The 23,563-nt window shown below is 40.7% G+C and overlaps 2 protein-coding genes across 2 annotated transcripts; both read left to right on the top strand.

The window, feature by feature from the left end:
- The first annotated feature begins 434 nt into the window (after nucleotides 1–434).
- LOC145458454 (NAD kinase 2, mitochondrial-like) lies at nucleotides 435–4,531 on the top strand. Its single transcript, XM_080336824.1, has one exon. It carries the CDS (start codon nucleotides 1,804–1,806, stop codon nucleotides 3,412–3,414), a length of 1,611 nt encoding a protein of 536 aa, XP_080192950.1. The 5' UTR covers nucleotides 435–1,803; the 3' UTR covers nucleotides 3,415–4,531.
- A 251-nt stretch (nucleotides 4,532–4,782) lies between these two features.
- Nucleotides 4,783–10,489, top strand: LOC145458453 (DNA excision repair protein ERCC-5 homolog). The gene has a single exon (XM_080336823.1). It carries the CDS (start codon nucleotides 7,327–7,329, stop codon nucleotides 10,234–10,236), a length of 2,910 nt encoding a protein of 969 aa, XP_080192949.1. The 5' UTR covers nucleotides 4,783–7,326; the 3' UTR covers nucleotides 10,237–10,489.
- The last annotated feature ends 13,074 nt before the right edge of the window (nucleotides 10,490–23,563 follow it).

Below are 23,563 nucleotides of genomic sequence, written 5' to 3'. Positions count from 1 at the left end.
GTCACATATCAAATGTTCGCTAGGTGTGAAATTATAACGTGATAGCTTTTTCGATGACGTGATGCATTTGTCGTCTCGCATGGTGTCTAACTGTCTATAACTCATTATTTCGCCAAATTATACAAGCACAACAATATTTTTAATATAATATTTAAAAACATGACTTTTTTGTGGCCAACGTGAATATTACAATGAATCACATTTTTACAATGTGTATATAATGCCAGTCGGTAAGGTCTGTCAAATAAGGCCTACTTGGAAATACATAAACCCCTGTTTGATGCTGCGGCCCGCCGGGTCGTCAGAGACTAAGAAATTGACCCGCGAGCAAATTTGAGTTTGAGACCCCTTGTCTAAATGATGATACTCCCCGTTAATATTACAAGGAATAAATATTGTTTGTGTAGCTTGTACTTTTTTTAATCCCGGGATTTCTTAATTGATCCCGAAGTTTCAACCCTAGTGACAATCTGCAAATAGTAACATCATGAAATCCTTACTTTGCTATGCCCAATGATATATCCGCGTGGCTATATTGTTTAGAACTGAAGAATCATCCAATTTGCATCCCCAATAAAAACCGTTTACATGTAAAAATGTCAATATTGATTGGTCATGGCAGACGTAGGTGGTCATGAAAGACCACTGATTTATTGATCTATGATGTTAGTTAGAGATGTCATTGTTATGAACTGTGCTTCTGAATGTGCTAATACATATTATGTGTAGGTGTCTGATGTGTGGTGCTCCAATTTTTTTCATTGGAGACAATTTGCTATGTCACATATGTAAATTTTTCCAGGAGTCAGTAATATTGTGTCATATATTTGCTCAGTACTGTATGTGAAGAACTTGTTAGAAATTGGCAACAGTACTTGGAAACTACTACTTTGTTGGTCATATCTAACAAACGATATTGTTTCTTTTGTGACTTACCCATTATTCTAGCTACTAGTTTTTGCTTAATCATTGATTTATTACAATGATCAATATTAGTCTGTATATTTAGTAGCCTAGTCCATGTGATGTGGTAATTACGATCATGGCAGACAGCCGTGCACTGGAAGTCCCAATTTTATTACGGCCGTGCCTACAATGATGTTTGCATTAATTGGTTTAAGCGGGAAGAAAAGGAGGGAATTCCTATACCATGCTATAACTTTCACTTCCACTTTAAAAACATATAAGAGAATGGTACCCACTGTTCTCAGTAGATACAAATTTTGATATGCATCAGCAGGTGATAAATAATGAAGCATGGTATGAAATTATGTACAATCATCTGCTTGACGTGTCTTTTTTGCGTCCAATTTCGGTGATATCATCTCAAATTTGTTCGCTATTTAATTTAAAGAATGGTGTGCAGCAATCACAGTCTTCGCAGGTGATCTGAGCTTGAGGTCATTTATTATTTTTGCTACAGAAATTCGTTTTTAATCCATTCTGAGGATGATGATATGGTTCGTTTTTTAAATTCATATGTGTTTGGATCTATCCTTACATTTATCATACAATTAGAGAATAATGATTTATCATACAATTACAGAATAATGAACAGTTTGTGAACAGTTGATGCGGCTTGAGGAGGTGCGATGTTTATTGCTGTAGCCAGCCTTCATAATCATGTTGACAATCTGAATTAATCTTTAGTTATAAAAGGGTTTGTAATGTAGGCACTAGATGTTTTGTAGTCAAGGCAATGTCAGCTTGTCAGGTGAACCATATTTACTGCTGAATTGTATATATTTGTCTGAATGAGCATTTACATTATCATGTTGATCAAGATCTTGATTGCTGTGTTTCATGGCTCTAACCTTGCCTATTGTGACATTTGTGTTAGATCGAATTACGACTAGACTGATTCCTACAGCTGGTATACTTGTGTGGTGTCATGATGAGACTTTTAAAGTGGCATTTTCTGCTTCGCTGGATTTGATGATGTTTGCTCTCTATCGACAAACCCCGAAAGCAGTTTATATCAGCACAGCACTTACAAAATCTCTTCAAAGTACCGGTGTTGGATTAAAAAGAAGGCCTTCTCAAGATAATTTGATGCTCAACGGAGCCGAAGATATGACAAACGTCGCTTGCGTGCGAGGCAATAACACCATGGATAATCTGTGCAATGAAATGGTCAACGGTGCCGCCTTATCGGTGAACCTCGACGAACGCAGGCCGTCTTTGAATTTGCGAAAGGTGGTCATCATCGGCAAGATGACGAGGTATGAATTTGAGAAGATGAGATTTGGCGGAATTTCCGAGGAACAATTCCGGGAGACCGTTTCTTCCAGAGGGTCGGATTACGACTCGTTGCTTACACAGCATCACAATCACATGGAGACTATGCAGAGAATAGAAAACGTTTTCAGAGACCGCGGTATCGAGTATCAAATGTGCACGAGAGGGAACGCGTTCACGGTTGAGATGATCAACTGGGCGGACGCAATAATCACGGCAGGAGGAGATGGCACTTTCTTGTCGGCTGCCAGTAAGGTCAAAGATCAACGGAAGCCGGTAATAGGCATTAACACAAATCCGAAACGTTCCGAGGGCCATCTCTGTCTCCCGCCTAAATACACGACAAACCTCGGCAAGGCTTTGGACAAGATCGCAAACGGTCAGTTCAAGTGGCTCTGGAGGCAGAGGATTAGGATCACGATGAGAGGCCTTGAAGATAACTTCACCCCGATTCATAACGGGGACCTTCTACAATCCAGGATGAAAGAGAATATGTCAAGCAAGAATCAACGCGAAGGACTGCAGAGGCGGTGTTCCATTCCAGACGCGAAAAAAGCGGTGCAGTCACCCGTGCAAACGTATTCCAGAGTGCTGTGCGTGCTGGCTTTGAACGAGGTGTTTATTGGCGAGTCGCTGGCCGCGGTACCGTCTTACTACGAAATCAAAATCGACGATCAGCCGTCGGAGTTACAAAAGAGTTCAGGGCTGTGCGTGTGCACTGGAACCGGCAGTACCGCGTGGTCCCACAATATCTGCCGCTTGCCTCAAAACACAATTCGCCAAGTGCTCGAGATGACAGCCAAAGTAATCTCTAACAATAACTGCAAAGATAAAGCCGATTGCAATGATGGCAATGGCGCGGTGACAGAAAATTTAGTTCAGCAGGTGACGGAGGCTTACGGCCTGTCGTACATTTACGATCCGGACTCGGAAAAAATGCTTCTCTCCGTGCGTGATCCGATGGAGAATAGAGTGTTCACGTGCAGTCAAAATAAGGGGTTCGCCAGGAAGATAGTGGTGCGGTCTCGGTGTTGGGACGCGTCCCTGTGTATCGACGGGGAGGTTTCCTTTGCTTTCAATGATGGCGCCGTCGCCACTTTAGAGATTTTGCCGACGGACGCGTTGCGAACAATTGTGCTGAACGAGGAAGACGATGATGTTAGCGAAAACGGTTGAGTGATTGCTGTCTTTGAAACGATTCGTTGAAATATTGATTTTCTATGCAGTCTGGTATGCTTGGAATCGATCTGGCGTGACCGATCTCTACCCGCAGCTTTAAATATGACTAGGCTACCTTCAAATTCAGCCTAGCAACCAATGAGTGACAATCGGAACCTCTATCTGTTTCATGTTTGACTTGACTGTAGGCCTACTGATACGTACTAACATAGTAAAGTTTCTGCGACCGACCCTATTCTTGTAAAATTAGGTATTAATATCTAAAGCGGTTACTGCTCATTTACACTTTCGTGCCATGAAAGAATTCTCGAGTACTTTGCGTCTTGCAAGCATGACTAGGCGAATTTGTCTGGTTTGTTTGAAGGTAAATGTTGTGTCTGTACATAATAAGTGACTCAATTAATGGTTCCAAGTCACCTGTCATTTATACTTGATGCATATGAGATATTGCAAATGACAATCATTGGACAAGGATTTTCACTCTCATTCTCCCGTCACAGTGACCAAACGGATTCAATCGGTTGACGCAAAATCAGATGTCACCACAAGCTAACATTAGTCACTCTCAATATTCTATTTTGAAATGTTTAGTTCAATACAATGCACTGATGTGCTTTCTGTGATTTGATCTTATGTATCAAATTACCTTTCGGTTAGTAGCCGAAATAATATTTCAGTTACTCACTGTTCGTTGAATTTGAATTTATAAAGGATGCTTCCAAGATAGGCCTATCTGCTATTTAAAGTGCACTATGTCTTAAACCAGCTTTTACCAATTGATGAAAGGCTGTAGGAAACCTGATACGCTCAGTGATCATTAGGCTTTTGAGGCTATAATATTACTAAAGGCTCTGATTGTAGGTGTCTTTTCACTGATACAACTCGGTCAGGAGTTCCTGTTAATGAACGGCTTAACACCATTGGGCTGTCTACGCTGGCACCTTTGCTAGCATACTTATTCAGTATTCTGCGTTTTCATTTTAAAAATGCTTTTTATTTATTTCCATGCTCGTGGTTTGCGAGTTTGGTATGCTAGAGTTCATCGAATTTTGTTCGCCATTTTAATGCTAGTCGTTTGACATTTCTTGATATGACAATATAAAAGTGTATATGATGCTGCTATATTGGGCAGGCCTAAAGTGGGTATGTTAGCTAAGCGGTTCGAGCTCAGAAAAAGTACTGTGTTTACCCTTCTGCTAGGTCACAGGTCTATTTAATCAGACATTGGGTTTCGAGTTAAACACTAAATCCTGGCAGAGTACATTATAAACATAAAAGTTGAAAACATTCAAACCTGGCGTTCATGTGTAGCAAGACAAATTCTTCCCGAGTCGACAGTGAGAAAAGTGTCTCGTATCTGTGAACAATTATGATGTTGATGTGTGGCATTCAGTAACTTGGTCATACCTTCTAATGTCACTTTCCTGAATTAGCTGACTAACGAAGTGGCAACTTCTGAAAAACATTGTGTTGTTATTGTGATAGTAATGAGAAATAGCCTGTCACAAAGAAACTTCTTTCTATACTATTGTAATAATAATAATAATTACTATTATTCCATTACATCTCCACGGGGGTGGCGTGATGGTTGAAATTGAAAGGTATTTTTCCGCATAATATCCTTTTGTTTCTCGACCGCAATGAAAATAAATGAAAAAACATTACAAATTAGTAATACTTACCAGCATGCGATGACGATCAGAGGTGCTAGCTACTCAGTAACTGAGTAGCACTACCTAGTGATAACTACCTGTAGTACTTACTACAGTTGTTATTCCGTTTGCACACCAGGTTGAAGTATATGTTACTTGTCAACTTTACGTCAAGTTGAAAGCGGTTGATTGATATCTTTGCAAGCATTGAAAAGTCACTTGCTGATGAACCATGTGACTACTGCTCAATAAATGATCAAAATATGTTGCGATTTACATACTATAGGCTTTCGGTTCTTACTAAAATAATATAGGAGATTGGTAAAAACACACCTGAAGTGCTCATAGGAAGTCGGAAATTTGAAGCGAGACCACAATTTGTAACATTGTGTCTGTGACTATCATAAATTTTAGATAATCTCTAATCCCAATCGGTGTTACAAGTAAATATTGGCTTATTTGCAGATGGTATACATCATTGACATCCGACCAATTGTAAATTTAATGAGGCCATCAATGTGAATTGGTCAGTTGATGGATAAGACCTGTCAATTTAGTTGACACCATTGTAATTTTCTTCCATATACTGGTATTTCGGATGATCGATCGCTAATATATAATGATCAACCTATAATGAACGATTGAACACTCACAACAGGTCACTAGTTTTTGCATATTTTGCTATTCTCATAAGCCACATTTAATGAAACTGAAAGTTGTAATTTGATCAGTATAGGCTACTGTTCAGGTGTGGGATCATATAGGACATATATTGAGTATATCTCATCTTCTTTCATGACGCTCGCCTACATGGATTTACGAACTTTGAATTAAGACTGCTTCATTTCTAAAATCATCATGTTTGATCCAAGGTATTACCTAATCTGGTCGGAATCATGAGGGACCAGCCAAGGCTTAGTCATAGCCGTCATAGAACGTTGAAAGCAAAAAGCTAAAGCTAGTCCACAATTTGAAGTGGCAATAAAGACTAATGAAATTTTCAATGGCAAAAACATGTATAATTCAAGTTAATCTGCGGTATTTTTCACCTTATGCAATGAAACCATGAGTTATCATCAATGTGGATTGTATACAGGGAGCGGTAAATGGTTAGTGATAAATATGCAGTGATAGTGATACTAATAAAACAGAATTGGCTCAGTTAGGGACAGATCCAAAATTAGTTGACAGTCAAGCATCTGTCAGTTAATCCTATCAAATATACATGTGTCAGTCAACAATAGATGACTGCTACAGATGTTAATCATGATGTTGATTTACTGGTGGAACATCATCGCATAATCGCATGACCCTCAAAACATACAGCGTGCTATATTTAACCCTTTTATGTTAGTGGTGTTAAATTTGCATGCCGTAGCTGCATATGTAGCGACATTTTGATGTTAGCTGTTAAAATCAATTCGGCCGTTTCTGAGCAATGGGACAAAGGTAAAACAATAGGAAACTATTTGAGTTCTGTTGATGAGTATGCATTCCCTATCTGATCACTCCTGCTCAGGACGTTCCACAGTGATTGAGATGTTTTATACCGGCTTCCAGGCCTGAAACTACTTGCGCTGCTAGTGCAATACACATTGATAAATATTTCAATTGCACCCCAAGTTATCATTTATTAAGTCTAAATTAGATTTATGGAATTATCACTTTGTTATAGGAGTGGTCAGTTGTGTCTACTCGAATCATGAATATGTTTGTTATTACCCTCCATGTAGTTGTCATGCTGCCAGCAAAATGAGAGGAACTACCATGCCCTTCCACCATTGACAGAATACAATGTAAACGCAATTAATTCAATGTTGTCTTGAAATTTGTGGATGATAACACATATTTTTATAAGGGACTCTGTAAATTCGAATTACCTTCTTAAATTCTCTGATGTGTTTCTTTTGATGCATGATGCCAGAAGTTTCGACCCATTTTGTCAAAATTACAAAATTATTTATACTGCGATTAACTATTTTCGTTTATTTTTATTAATACTGGTCTCCAACTGTTTCAATGATATGTGTATGGTGAATTTGCGCGAATTAAGAATGTGCTGAATTTATAAATTTTGGCCATGTTTATCAATGGCGCAGCAATTGTTACTTTTCACCATGATTGTCACAATGTTTTTGCTGATATAAGATACTGTAGCATACTGATGGCAATTTCTAATCGATACATCATTTAGATGTATGTATGATTGAGTAATCCCTTTTTGCTACTTCTAATATATCAACTGGTCTTATGAAACATGGGCGTGAAAGGACTGTGGAAGCTGCTGGATGGCACGGGGCATCCAGTTGGTTTAGAATCCCTCGAAGGCAAAGTTCTTGCAGTCGATATCAGTGTCTGGCTAAACATGGCTGTCAAAGGCATGCGAGACTACCATGGCCATTCATCCCAAACTGCTCATCTAGTGTCGCTATTCAACAGAATATGCAAGTTACTGTACCATGGTATCAAACCGATATTCGTTTTCGACGGTCAGGCGCCTGCGTTGAAGCAGAGGACTCTACGAGAGAGGCGACAGAGAAAAAACGAAAACGTCCGCGAAGGGCAAAAAGCAGGCGAAAAAATCCTTCAAAATTTTCTTAAGAAGCAACTTCTCGAAGAGATGACGGGAGATGCGACAGGCAAACGGAAAACGTCTGGGCCGAAGAAGAAATCGGAATCGAGTAAGGAATATACAGCAAATAAGACAAAGACTCAAGAAGAAGACATATATAATCTACCCCCTTTGTCGGCAAACTTGAGGAATAGTGATGACAGTGAATTGGAAGAGGAGTTGTCGATGCGAGTAGAGTTGCAACGCGAGTTCCACGACAACATTACCGGCAATGAATTTGCAAATATATTGGATATGAACATTGAATCCAGTGATTTCAACTCGTTGCCATCTGACGTGCAGTACGAATTGCTGCAGGATTTGCGTGAAGTCCGCAAGCGTCAGAGGACGAGAATTGAAGTCATGCCTGAAGAATCAGACTCGTTTTCAAATTATCAAATCAAAGGACTGTTGGCAAAGCGAAAGATAACGAAGAAAATGGAGAGTGTCGAAAACAAAATGTCGCACGAGCATGTAGCCTCTTCGAGTACATTGTTTGGTATGAATAGCGATTCCATGGCGGGTCACAGCGTCGTCGCAAAACAGCTTGTGTCAGATTCTAAATCTCATTTTATATGGATGAGGAAGTTGTCAAATTCCACGAAACCCGACACGGAGATGTCAGAAAACTCCATGACTGATTCAACTCCTTGTACATCACAAGTCCAAGATGAAAAGGCCTTCGGCGAGAAGTACGCAACACTTGAATCGGACAATGAGGCACAGTCTAATGCCCTGGTTTCAGATTTAATTCCAGATGCATCACAAATAAAAGACAAAATTCCTGATCCCTATGAGAATTTTGAACATATTCGGTCAGTCAAGAGAATCTCATCTGAAGGTTTGACCAATCATGGGACACAAACCACTGGCACCGAAGCCTGCTTTCCAACGGAAGGTCACGATAATGTTTCGGGCCCTAGCAAGTCTTCGGAATCCGATTCAGATCTAGAAATTTTGGAAGTAGGCAATAGAAATGGATCCAACTTGCAACGCTCCAATGTACACAGATCAACAAGCATTGTTACAATTGATTCAGGTAATGAAATGCCCAGAAGTAATGAATCATTTTTGTCCATGACTGAGACAGATATTGATGATAATCAACATAAACTGTCTGCAAGTGCTTCGACCAGTGTTACAGACAAGTTACCAACAGTGAGTAAACCCGGTATGAATGATAACAATGGTTCTACACATGAGAAGCAGGTTGTTAGACCTCAAAATCGTGACTATGATCGGAATTCCGTACGAGACAAATCTTCGAATTTAGCATCAAAAGACACCTCATCGTTGAATAATACAAAAGCTTACACAAAACAGACCGAAATATTCGATAAGTCATTGGAAATCGGTGTGGCCAACAAGCAGCAAAATCTGTTTAACCATGAGAATCCATTATCTGGCAAGAATGAAAGTTCGGATGATGATTTCGTTGATGTCCCTGAACAAGAGCTCGAAGTAAAGGTGTCAGATACGGCTCCTTTGGATGAAGATACGAGGTCCGTGTCTAAACCTGTGGAAGAGGTCATCGAGGACAATCCATGGGATGGATTGGATGTTGCCGATGTCAGCAAATTTTCGGAAGAAATCGATGAGCAAAGTAAGGAACTCCGTAAAATGATGCAGGCAAGAGAACGCGCTGCCCGAGAAGTCAGCCAGTCAGCTCAAGCGGAGTGTCAAGACCTTTTGAAATTGTTTGGACTACCATATATCGTCAGTCCTCAAGAGGCAGAGGCACAATGCGCCACGTTGGAGCAAATTGGGTTGACAGACGGAACAATAACTGACGATTCAGATGTTTGGTTGTTCGGGGGCAAATACGTAATCAAAGACATGTTCGGAAGCAGGAAAGACCCAGTTGCCTTCAACGCTTCAGATATCGAAACACAGCTTGGGTTGAATAGAGACAGACTCATCTGTTTGGCGTTGTGTTCTGGTAGTGATTACACTACTGGGATTTATGGAATAGGTCCTGTGACAGCGATGGAGATCCTGAGAGAATTTGAGGGAGATGGAATTGAAGGTCTTCGTAAATTGAAACAATGGTGGAAGGAAACTGTGACCACAACAACACCTGTTATCCCCACGGAAACAAAAATAAAATCTCAACTTCGACGTATCAACCTTCATAAAGAATTTCCCTCTGAAGCTGTGTACAGAGCTTACATGAACCCTGTGGTGAACTCTGACAAGAAGAAGTTTGACTGGGGTTTTCCGGATCTTGATGAATTGCGTGTATTCGCTACTGAAGTGATAGGCTGGACACGTCAAAAGGTTGATGAGGTCTTGCTTCCTGTCATCAAAAGACAGGGACAACGTCGCTCCGCCCAGGCTAGAATAACCAACTATTTCCAGCCTGCATTGCTTCAAGCGGGGAAGAAGAGGAGCAAACGAGTGCAACGAGCCGCTGCTGTCCTGACCGGAAAACAAGTTCCTGCTAAGCCGGGCAAATCAAAACGATCGAAACCAAGCATCAAGGCCAGAGAAGTGCTACCTCGGAAAAATGTGGAACCAGAATTGAATTTATCAGAAGACTCGTCTGACGATAAATGATGGATATATGTTTCCAAAATACGCTATCGGAAAGTGGTGTGTGGATCTCCAAATGAATAACCCATTACAGTGCGACTGTCGGATCCGCTATTCGTGGGCTATTCGTGATGTTCCTGCTGCGTAAATATTAGATCTCTTATTTCAATATCGTGAATGACAAAAACATATGATATGGTTGACAGTGAAACTTCTGAATTCGTTTGGTGGTAAATTAGGATGCCGGCGAAAAGAGATATTTGCTGCCTGATGACAAGAGGCGTGTCATGGCATCCACAGCTGCTGCTTGGACAGCAGGCGCAGCATGTTTGAGCTCGAATGCCTCTGTGGCTACTGGCTAGGTTTAGGTGTCCCTGGGATCAAGATCAAAGTATTTTTCAAAACAAACTTTCAAGGGCTGCAGGCAACTAGAGTTAAAAGTTGATACCTTGGCAAAACGACACTCTTATTGCAGTGTCTGGTGCTGAGCAGGGCATGGTATGGTATGGAATGGAATGGGAATCTTCCATACTCCATACCAGCCCAATCGTTCCATACCATACTTGACAATTTTCCATACCATAGCAACATTCTTCCATACCATATTTGATACTTTTTCCATACCTTTGCAGCTTGTCCAACCTCTCCGAGTGATATTCTATTTTTGATGTGTGGAAATGTTCCGTCGTTTATATTCTAATTATTTTGGATGAGATTATCCTTTTAAACAGCCCCGATGCACGAATGATATCCCCAGTTTCTCTAATCATATGTCGTCAGCGATTTGGGAATGTATAATATAGCCCTGTACACACGAGATTATTTGGAAATCACATCGGAATCTCACGACATGTAAATCTGGTGTGGTAAACGCACTGCTAGCAGTAACGTAACATCATCTATGGAATTATATAAAACAAAGGTATTAATGGTATTAAAGGTATTATTAAACCTGATTGATTGATTGATTGATTGATTGTCAAATTATAAGATAGGTTCCCAACCTTTATACACTTTAAAATTGCTCCTCCGATAAAATTTGGTAAGACTGTCTTTTGTAAAGACTTGCTATTGGTGACAATTAAGACACCCAGAATGGAACAGCACGCAATAAAATGAATCAGTGCAGTGAACCGTACACGCAATATTGCGCCTCCGTAAAATGGATATGTGAGGTAGTCCGACAGAAAAATAGGAAGGGTTTGAAGTTTTTCCGAATGTACCAAGGTATAGCATCAATTTACATGTGTAAATGCCGAATATATTGCATGGGTCAGATAGACTTCCTGGTGTTGACGAACTTATGCGTATGGTAGATATAGGCCTAAGCCATGTCTATTTTCCCCAAAAAATCTGTGGGTCACATTCATTAGCTTCATTAGCGAACATCGAGGTGTCCGCTGTCCATAATATCAGAAATAACCAGATTTCATGAAGTTACAATGCGTTTTGTAGACCGGCATATCGTAACGTCGTTCCAGACAAGCTACTTGAATTGCAATGATGATTATGTCAAATAGATATTGCGCGATGATCATCATCTCAAAGCACAGAAAATTATTTCCAAGTTCGACAACTTGATAAAAATATTCATGTAACTTCTACATTCTCAGAGTCTACGATTTTAAAACTCCATTGATTATTTTCGTAGTGGAAGTTACGATAAGCCAAATGCAATTGTAACGCGACAGCGGTCGATTATCATTCATTTTTATGCTATTTAAATTGGAATAATGATCAATTATATTAGTTTTATTTATATGCGCGTCGCGAAGTTTTGTTGTCTTCAAATAGATGTCGACCGGGATGGGTGAGTCATGAATCGCAATTTGAAATATGAATGTAGACAGTGAGCGAATTTCTGTGGTATGCAATCAATTTGACAAAGCGAAAGTAGGTTAATTGTCATGGTTCTGGCAAAACTGACAACGTATGGAAAAAGTATGGAAGTATGGGAAACACGTTCCATACCATACTTGGGAAATCTCCATACCATACCATACTTGCACTTTTCCATATTCCATACCGAAATTTCGTTCCATACCATACTTCCATACCATACCATACCATACCATGCCCTGGTGCTGAGGACGGTGTATTAGCCAGCTCTCCGATCTCAACTCTTTTCGGAATCCCACATTAAAGATAGGAGGGCGTCGAAACGAATTGTGTACTATAGGCTATTGCATTGTACGGTATATTTTTGAATGTTGATTGCTTTGTATACAGACGTGGTCAAAGTAGTCAAGAAAGCTACTCAAGTAGAAGTAGTGACGAAAAAATCTACTCAAGAACGAGTAGAAGTACTTCTTTAATAAGCAACCTAAGACTACTTGAAGTAGAATTGACTGACTTTAAATCTACTCAAGTAAGTAGTTGTGGCAACGATCGTAATTCGTTCGCATGGTCTGTCAAAAGCTGCATATGGAGCTATACGGAAGGTGTAGACGTAGAGAGCTTGATTCATATTGATGCATCCCAGAAGGTGTCAGTTTTTGGCAGAATTAGCATTCGTCCACATCATGGCAGTGTTGGGATCAAGTCACTACCTTCGAGTCACGAGTCATTGCACATTTTGACTCGAGTCAAGTCAAGTCAATCGATTTTCAAAGGTGACTCGAGTCAAGTCAAGTCACTCGATTTTTTGAGGTGACTCGAGTCAAGTCACGAGTCAAGTCACAATTCAAGTCAAATTGAATTTTCGAAGTATGAGTGATCATTCAAATTCATTATATTTCACGAGCTGTGTTAAAGAGAGATCAATTGGTCATTTATCTTGAATCAAATAACGAATATAAAGTTAAATATACATGCAAAAATGCGTTGTATCGCTCACGCACGCGTAGAACTGCTATTAAAATACGTCAGTAACTGTAGGCTATAGCTACATCAGGGGTGTCAAACATACCACCCGCCAAATGATTTCATTCGGCCCTCCAAGCAATTCTGAGTATAGGTGGATTTTATCCAACACATTTCCCGAATTTGTAGTAAGAAATACTACTAATAAATATTCCTTCATGATAGCATGTTCATAGACCACATTATAGCCACCCGACAGCGGAGTTGTGATTTCTAGTCATCGTCAGGATAAAATCGCTGACATTGACATCCAATTCCGAGAATGCGAAAAGGTGCATATATTGAGTTAAGAGTTAGTAATATTTTGGAATCATTTGACTGGTGCGGCCCGCGAGTGATCTGAATATTTGAATCCGGCCCGCGACGTCAGTTGAGTATGACAACCCTGAGCTACATGCTACATTCTCTTATTATCAGCCAAAATAGAGGATCGAATACGAAGCCTCGAGAAGTTGAACGAAATTGATATCGTAGGCCTACATTACACTAGCCATCTATACACATCCGTGAGAATATAAACGCATAAAATATATTTGTTCGATTTAAATCATACAAGAGGGTTGGTAAAGTTGAGCGCCGTGCAATGTAAGGACAGAGCCGTCCAATAAACAGCGATACGTTGCTATTAAATATATCTTCTACTACAACAACGCAAGCTGTGATCATTTCGTTTGCGGTCAGTGTATTTGTGATGTAATAATGTAGGATCAGTGAAACGTATAATCAGTGAATGACTGGTTGCTTTCACAAGTGACAACGGCGTATCGTGAATAATCCGAACATGCACAAAATACATTGATTTAGTCGACAGCGTTTCTTGATGACTTGAAATTGACTCGTAAATTTTGCTCCGATACGAGTCAATCCACATTTTTGAAGCGCCGATTCAAGTCAAGCCAAGTCATTTTTGCAAAGTGACTCGAGTCAAGTCAAGTCATACGAAAAAGTTGACTCGAGTCAAGTCATGACTCGAGTCATCCCAACACTGCATCATGGATGTAAACGATAGCATTGATATGGAAATGTGATACTAATTCTTTGTTTACTCGAACACCCTGTTTTAGAGAATAAGAATATCATGGCATGGCGCCTAACCCGATGTTATAGGGCTCTAGTTCAATCAATAAGGAGAAGTTGTGTCGGATACGGCTGAATTTAATTGGGACATTGGTACATAGAGCATTGATGATCTGTTCGGATGTAAAATTAAACTTGGAACTCGAATATATCCGGAAAATTTTAATTGATAACGGTTACCCGGAACATATCATCAAGCGCTCTATGGACAGCAAACTCAACAATTTCAATGCCAGAAATTCCCAAAACACGAACGAACGCCCTGAGAATAATGTATACATACATTTACCGTGGTTGGGTCCCATCTCTTATCGAATTGAGAAACATTTGGTCTTCGCCGTAGATCGTTGTTACGACAACGTCAAAACGAATGTTGTATTCACCACCAAACAACTACTCCCTGCAACGCGCAAAGATGTTCTTCCCGCTTCTCAACAAAGCAATATAGTTTACGAATTTAAGTGCCACTGTGATTGTCGGTACGTAGGAAGAACAACTCAGTGCTTGCAGGAACGTTTCAAACAACATGTACCGCGCGTTATTAGACTACGTACATTAAATTCTCAGGAACAGGCCACTGAAACTGACCTAAGGGTGTTGGAACACAATCAGGCCGTGGCAATGAACTCTGCCATTGGCAGGCATTTAGCTGAGCATGCTACTTGCGCCAATAACTAAAGTGACGACAGATTCTCAATTTTGGGTAGAGGCCGCACACTTGTCCGCGCTGGAATCGACATTCATTAAGATCAGGGGCGGGCAACATACGGCCCGCGGGCCGGATCCGGCCCGCGATGGGATTTTGTCCGGCCCGTGGACAGTTTTCATTTTTATATGATTATGTGGCCCGCGGCTACAGTCTACCGAGATTCCCCGCTACTTGCTTACTTCGTCAAATTTTAGTGACTATGTTATTTTGTACTGTACATGTATGCGCACTTGCGCAGCGTGCGAGTGGACCTTGCGCGTGAGTTCGTCGAAGCGAGAAGACTTGCATTATCGGCATTTACGATGTACTCAACCTTAATATCGTTTGCAGTAATCATGGTGTTTGTAGACTACAATTGTACCACGGCACACTCCTAGGCTTTCGTAAGACACCGCTTATGCCAGGGGTCGCCAACTCAAAAAGAGTCGCGGGCCACTTTTCAAATTTCGTAGATGCCGCGGTCCGCATAAATTCAATATCGAGATAAAATATAGGCCACACAGATGAACGACGACGCTATCTCATCACCTACTCAGCCCTAATGAATTGATATCTTGGTAAATTTGGGGTACCGAGCTTTATCGAACGCCTTGAAATATTAATTAGGGATTGCACCGTGTGTTGATTGATCAGAGCATAGTGCCCTATGTGTGTACACAAGCAAATCTCACGGCTTAGTGCAGTATTGGTCTACGTCACACTTTCCCTTTGATCAAAGGCAATTTGACGGTAATTTTTGACCGGCTTGCCGAGTATTCAATTTGATAAAACGGGTATCAATCAAAAGCTACCGCTATACTGATTGGGAAAATATAAATTCTATTCTGCTCGTGGTCCTGGAACTCCCCAAAATCAACTTCGGATGTTGCATTGTAACGGAGTATGGTATTGTGACGCAACCATGCCGTCTGGGAGCAAGTGAGGAGCAGAGTAAATCGCAAGCGTATTGGCCCTTGATTGAGCATTGAGCATTCACGCTGTTACTCTCGTGCGCGCTTGCTCCTTAGCTGCTCAGACGGCATGGCACGGCTGCGTCACAATACCAAACTCTGTTACAATGCAACATTCGAGGCTGATTTTAGGAGGGGGGTTCCAGGACCACGAGCAGAATACAATTCATATTTCCGCAACCAGCACCGCGGTAGCTTACGATTGATATCCGTTTTATCAAATTTATTGCTCGGAAAGTTGGTCAAGAACTACCGTCAAATTTGATGTCCCGTGGACCAATTTAACTGAGCCGCGAAATTTGCTCGTGTTCACCATATATAGGACACCATGATCAGAGAGAAGCAGACATGGCGGCGCCTGTACGACAATACTGTTCTCAAATCCATATTATATATCCTCGTCATTATCGGCGAGAAATGGCTTTGCAGTGACATTGCTGTCGTTAAAATAAATTCATTAAATACGATTTAGTCCTTGTATATGTAGATAAATGGGCAAATAATGTATCGATTTAGCAATCCGGCCCGCCAAGTACTTAATTTTCCTATATCCGGCCCGCCGACTCGAGAACTTGCCCGCCCCTGATTAAGATCCATCAACCACGCTTATGCCAGCAGAAGGATCGTTTGCTTCAGCCAATGATATATAATAATATATATCATAGCTTCAGCTAAAATTGGCCACTAGCTGCGCTCGCGGTTTGTCTGCACCTGATATCGTTTTGTTTCTATGACGTCACAATTGGCTGTATGCAATGTAGTCATGCAAGTCTTTGAAATTCTCTTTATGCCGACGATTATCCTTGAAGAGTGTTGACTCGAAAAGCTTCGGGTTTTAATATATTTGTAATATGAATATATTATTAAAATGTATATTAAAGTTCTGTACCCCAAAAAGTCTCTTATATACTTCAACATAACATATATGCAGGGCCGTAACAGCAACTCGTCAGCCCCCCTCCCCCCCAAAAAAACGTTGATCTTGGGACGGCCATAGGGTGATATACCGAACTTCGGGGGGGCTAAGCCCCCCAGACCCCACTTACACTATCCGCTCTTTGCCGCTACTTGTCATCTACATTGGGTGTCCGTTTAGGGAGTCAGCTATTCTCGTCCAGACGCGCGAAGCTCCAAAAATTTCAATAATTCATGGTTGAATAGGTCAATATGATCGGGAAATGCATATTTGCTATCAATTTTTATCCTCTATCTCTGTCACGTAATCAGATTTACAGGTAGAGCTGAGTGAGGTGTGTTTGAAAAGATAGGACCCCTCAATCATTTAAACATCTTCGGGCGTACCCGTTCCTACCCGTACCCGTTGGCAGTAACGAAACAGCACTTCGTCAAATTTATTGCTCGGAAAGTTGGTCAAGAACTACCGTCAAATTTGATGTCCCGTGGACCAATTTAACTGAGCCGCGAAATTTGCTCGTGTTCACCATATATAGGACACCATGATCAGAGAGAAGCAGACATGGCGGCGCCTGTACGACAATACTGTTCTCAAATCCATATTATATATCCTCGTCATTATCGGCGAGAAATGGCTTTGCAGTGACATTGCTGTCGTTAAAATAAATTCATTAAATACGATTTAGTCCTTGTATATGTAGATAAATGGGCAAATAATGTATCGATTTAGCAATCCGGCCCGCCAAGTACTTAATTTTCCTATATCCGGCCCGCCGACTCGAGAACTTGCCCGCCCCTGATTAAGATCCATCAACCACGCTTATGCCAGCAGAAGGATCGTTTGCTTCAGCCAATGATATATAATAATATATATCATAGCTTCAGCTAAAATTGGCCACTAGCTGCGCTCGCGGTTTGTCTGCACCTGATATCGTTTTGTTTCTATGACGTCACAATTGGCTGTATGCAATGTAGTCATGCAAGTCTTTGAAATTCTCTTTATGCCGACGATTATCCTTGAAGAGTGTTGACTCGAAAAGCTTCGGGTTTTAATATATTTGTAATATGAATATATTATTAAAATGTATATTAAAGTTCTGTACCCCAAAAAGTCTCTTATATACTTCAACATAACATATATGCAGGGCCGTAACAGCAACTCGTCAGCCCCCCTCCCCCCCAAAAAAACGTTGATCTTGGGACGGCCATAGGGTGATATACCGAACTTCGGGGGGGCTAAGCCCCCCAGACCCCACTTACACTATCCGCTCTTTGCCGCTACTTGTCATCTACATTGGGTGTCCGTTTAGGGAGTCAGCTATTCTCGTCCAGACGCGCGAAGCTCCAAAAATTTCAATAATTCATGGTTGAATAGGTCAATATGATCGGGAAATGCATATTTGCTATCAATTTTTATCCTCTATCTCTGTCACGTAATCAGATTTACAGGTAGAGCTGAGTGAGGTGTGTTTGAAAAGATAGGACCCCTCAATCATTTAAACATCTTCGGGCGTTCCCGTTCCTACCCGTACCCGTTGGCAGTAACGAAACAGCACTTCGTCAGGCTACCCACAAAAACTTGGGTCTTGCGCTCCCATAGATTGATAAACCGACCCCCATCATGTTGTTCGCTTTTGCCACGAAATTAGCTGTACTGTTTAGTCAGCCAGCTCGAGGCGCGAAAATTTTCGACAATTCATGATAAAATCGGTCAATAAGATCGGGAATTGCATATATATTGCTATCAGTTTCTTGTCCTCTCTGCTCACGTTATCAGATTTACCGGTAGAGCTGGGTGAGGTGTCTTGGAAACTGTATATAGGACCAGTAAATACTAATTAAACATCTTCGGGCTGGCGGACCCGTTGGTATGATTTCGTTACATGATGTTATTTCGTGACCTCTTGTCTGCTATATCAAATAATATAGAATCGCCCAAACGCGTACTAAACTAAAAGACGCACACGTTTTCAAATTGGTGTTTCTTCACTGGCATATAATTTTTCCCTGCGGGATGGTATTTGTCTTCTGAGGTTCAGATTGCCAAGACAGGAACATTCGGCGCCTGTCATTTAGGCGTCTATGGACCAGGGCTATGGAGTCGGAGTCTGGGTAATTTTCGCTTGATGGAGTCGGAGTCGTGAAAACTATAATAGTTGGAGTCGGAGTCGGAGTCGGTGGGAAAATACTGACTGGAGTCGGAGTCGGAGTTTGTGAGAATGACCCTGTCTTCGACTCCGACTCCAACTTCTCTATCATGAAAACATTTGCTTTCAAAGAATTTTCAATCGAATTTTTATGTACCACCAATCACTGTTATTACAGATCAGTTGCGGCCGACCCGTGGCACGCATGCCAAATTTGGCACACGAGAAGGTTAGGTGTGGCCTGCGAGGTAATTCTCGAAATTATTTATGACATCAGGTACAATTGCAAAGCCAACCAAAATTTGATTAGCATGACCGCGAAATTTGATGTTGACTAAAACAACAATTCTGACGCATTGACGTATCCAGGCGCCAGCCACATTTATCCCAGATATTCGTATATGACCATAAAGTAGAATATTTCATAGCAGATTTATTTGACTTGAAATTTTTCTCGGTACTTCGCATGATTCATTGTCACTAGATTTCTTGCATTCAGTATTTGACCCCCTTCTGAAAATTATAAATACATATTATTCACAGAATTGAGTCTAACTATATTCGCAATTAGGAGATAACGTGTCGTCCAACATGCGGCTTCGCTTGTGCACTCGCAGCGAAATCGTCGACAAAACATTTGCACAAAATGATAGAGGCATGTTCACTGATACCGTCGATTTTGCTATGTCTATACGTCGAATAATCCTGTCCTTGCCAAATGAGCCCAGTGGTATACATATGCGACCACCAATGCATGTTAGCAACATATTTATTGATATAATTCGGTCATTATCTTGCAAAAAAATTTCGCGATTCGCGCGACCTGGGCCTGATTGCGCGCTGCACAGTTGCATGACATATTGTTATCAATTTTAGCGAGTATTAATATAAGTCTTGTTTGCAATGTTACCTAATTCGGTTCGCTCCTATCGGACGACTAAAAAAAGGTTATCAACATTCCAGTTGCCCGCGCAATGGTTCGTAAATCTCAGGTCTCGCTTTGGCCGAAAAAGTTGCCCACCTCTGATATAGATAAAATTAGACATTACTTGCAAATTACAACTCAGTTGCAGAGGGGAAGAAAATCGCAATATGCGTTTTCGCGATGCATTCAAAATTGATGCTATTTTTGAAGTTATACCATGATACTGTGTGACAGAGCAAATGCATCGACTGGTTTTGTAAAATTGCAAAAATGATGTAACTGTGACCAAACGATGCTTCCCACTTGACAAAATTAAAAATATTTGTAGTGTAGCTTACAGTGGCGGCTCGTCCTATAGGGCAACTGGGGCATTGCCCCACCTAAAATTCTGTTCAATAACAATTTAACCATTTATAGACGCACAGCAATCAGTATATACCGAGATCACGGCGAAACCCGCATTATTCTTGTGCTTTCGCTAACAAATGCCCATACATAGAGAAGTCTCTGCGAAAATCGAATTCTCTTCTGTGTTTTCGCTTTGTGAATGCCTAGCCGGGGCTTGCCCCGGTAGCGCTCATAACAAGCTTTCACTATCTATTCTCTCAAAGCTGCGCACAATAAAGAAACGGTGATTTACTCTCTCCTATTCGTAAAATGGCCGAGCAAGTGGGGCAACTATGCCTGTCGCCCTTAAGGTGTGATGTAACAATGGTATCTATATCTGAACTCGGTTACCGTGATATGCGTTGACTCGACCTTTGCTGGTATATGTCGATTTTGACGGTGTTTCGCACCATGATAATTCTTGAAACTTGGTACGATATGTCGTGAAGGTAGTATTTAGCACTGCTCCAAGTTTCAGGCTTGCTACTCAAAGATAAGGGTGGTAATTTCGTTTCCGAAGTTCAGTGTGTGCTGATCTATCATGTACATTGTACAGCAAACAGATTTTACTCAAAAGCCGGTATTGGTCTCCATTGATTTTGACGATGTTCCATACCGAGATCGGTCATGATATTTGGCACAGTAAGTCTTAATGTTAGTATCGACCGCTGTAATAAGTTTTAAGTTTGTCACTGAACTATGTGCATGGGTGGTAATTTCGTTTCCAAAGTCGAGTGAGAGCTGACTCTTCATTTATCGCTAACAGATTTACGCAAAAGCCGTTATTGGTCTCTATTGATTTTAACGATGTTCCATACCTAGATCTGTCATGAGCTTTTGCACGGTATGTCTAGATTTTAGTATCGAACGCGGTGCCAAGTCTTAAAGTTGACGCTCAATGATTGAGGCAGTTATTTCGTTTTCGAGGTCGAGTATGGTAGAGATGCGCGCTGATCTGATACTTAGCCTACCTACATCATTGCGGATCTCACGGAAAAGCCGGTGTCTGTCTGTGCTAATCTAGTCTGCGTTCCATAACGAGATCGGTGATGATATTTCCAATGGTATATCTCGATGATCGCATGAAACAGCTAACTAAGATTCTCGGTTTGCATTCAAATATTCACATAATTTTATGTTCGCCAATGTGCATTTCACTGTGAAATTGTGGCCTTCAAACCATTTGCTTACAATCCCCTGTCAAATGCGATAGCTATTTCATTTTCGATGTCGGCTAACAGCTGATCATTCGATCAGCCTATTCCTCGATCTATTTTACTCAAAGTTCGGTGTTCGTCTGTTTGTATTGATTTTGACAGTGTACCATGCCGGAATGGGTTATGAGATTGCGAATGCTACTTCTCGATGATTTCATGTAACAGTATGCTAAGTTTACGGCTTTCATTCATGTATTTATTGATTAATATATTTTCCAACGGCGATTTGGCAGCAGACAGTAAGCCGTATGTGTTGCGTCACAATCTCCAGTTTCAAGGCCAAAATGTACTATGTTGTTCCAGACTTGGACAACTAGATAATTCTAGTTGTCTAATTTCACTAAATTAGAGCGAAATGCCAGTAATCTAATTCTAATCTAATTTGGAAAAGCTGAAATTTTTCTAGTTGTCCAAGTATATGCTTGGATAACTAGATAATTCTAGTTGTCTAATTTCACTAAATTAGAGCGAAATGCCGGTAATCTAATTCTAATCTAATTTAGAAAAGCTTAAAATTTTCTAGTTGTCCAAGTCTGTGTTGTTCCGAGACCGAAGTTCCGAGGCTGCTGTCCTTAGTTCTTCAAAGACCATTCAAATTGATGTTCTGGATTCAATATGACAGGCCCAATCTATGAGATAACAATTGCGTATGTGTCCGAAGTCGTTGACCTTTGCAGTTAGGCTTACGCAATCTCTCGAGTTCTAGTCATTGGAATTAGTCTGGTCAAGTCAAGTGCGAACATGAATCGTATTGAATCTTTGCTCCGTACGTAGGCTAGTTTACGCAGTTGCCTTTAGAGCGAAAATTAAAGGTTTAGAAGACTACTCCTTGTCGCTTCGACATATTCCTGTCTTTTCATTGTATCGCATTTTTGTGGTGTATTGGACTGATAAAATTGCTAATAAACCAATGATGATGATGATAGAAATTGTCCAGTCCATTGATCCAATCGTACGCCGGGTACCTCCGCTTTGGTTGCCTATCACCTGGTCGTAACTCGTAACCACCAGCTCAGTGGTCGTAACACACCAGGATCGTGTACGAAACACTTTCGGACGGCCTATCGATTTGCGTAATCTCTAACTCTACCATGAAATCATAACGCATGCTACATTGCTACTAAGGATGACCTGATAATTGATTCGTGGCATAGGGACGATTCTTAGTTCACGTACATTATGTAAAATAATCCTTTGATTAAAAAAAAAATGAATAAAACATTTGTTACCACACTTCAAGTCACGGCTCACCGGCAAACCTCTCGCGGCACCTACGTTAAAATCACTGTTGTCGGGAAATTCATGTGACCATCATATTAAAGTTACTTTTTTACGTTGGAAAACGCCATTGTGACGTCATGTTGATAAAAGTCGCTCGCAGCCCTTGCCCCACCACCCGATATTGTCACGAGCCGCCACTGGTAGCTTAGCTGTTTGGGTCCAACAAATGATTAAGAAATACTGCATGTCCCAATCCTTAATTAAGTACATGTAGACTAGACATAGGCTATGGTCTTTGACTACTTAACTAAATTCCATTTATGACCAATGTCTATTAGTAGTAAGAGTGTGTGTGCTTGTAATCAGGATAGTGTGCAATGACAAAATTAGTAAGTTCAATCTCTTTATTAGTTGCTGACTCATACACAAGAGCTACACTTGGATTTTTTATCTACATTTTTATTATACAGGACTGGATATCTGCCATATTTGAATCATTCATACATTTCAGAATATTAGAGAGTCCATGTTATAAATACTTGAAAAAGGAACGATATTTAGCAAATCTTTCTTTCATGTTAATTGCATAGTGGATAATTCGAGCTGTTCCACAATGAAACAATTTAGCATACCACCGTTAATCATATGTTTGTATGTGTTTAATGGTTGTATGATAGTCATTCAACCGACAATGTGGCATATAATTTTCGAAGTAAATTGGTAATAATGCTGGAGTCGGAGTCGGGAGTCGGAGTCGGAGTCGGTATATTGAAAATGTGTGGAGTCGGAGCCGGAGTTGGTGGTAAAATTTACCGACTCCACAGCCCTGCTATGGACAATTAAACCTATATGTATTTTGTATACATAAAGAAGTTTTCGGTCAGCGTAAGGGCAGTCCTTTCTGTCCAAGGTTTTCGCGCTGCCGATCGTTCTGGCACACT

Source organism: Botryllus schlosseri, chromosome 16, assembly GCF_051294905.1.
Source record: "Botryllus schlosseri isolate E-star chromosome 16, Bs_hap1, whole genome shotgun sequence".
NCBI lineage: Eukaryota > Metazoa > Chordata > Ascidiacea > Stolidobranchia > Styelidae > Botryllus > Botryllus schlosseri.
The sequence above is the reverse complement of the archived record's forward strand: the minus strand, read 5'-3'. Positions and strand labels throughout refer to the sequence as shown.

Coding starts and splice junctions, on each gene's coding strand:
- LOC145458454 (XM_080336824.1), top strand. CDS start 1,804: ATGGCTCTAACCTTGCCTATTGTGACATTTGTGTTAGATCGAATTACG.
- LOC145458453 (XM_080336823.1), top strand. CDS start 7,327: ATGGGCGTGAAAGGACTGTGGAAGCTGCTGGATGGCACGGGGCATCCA.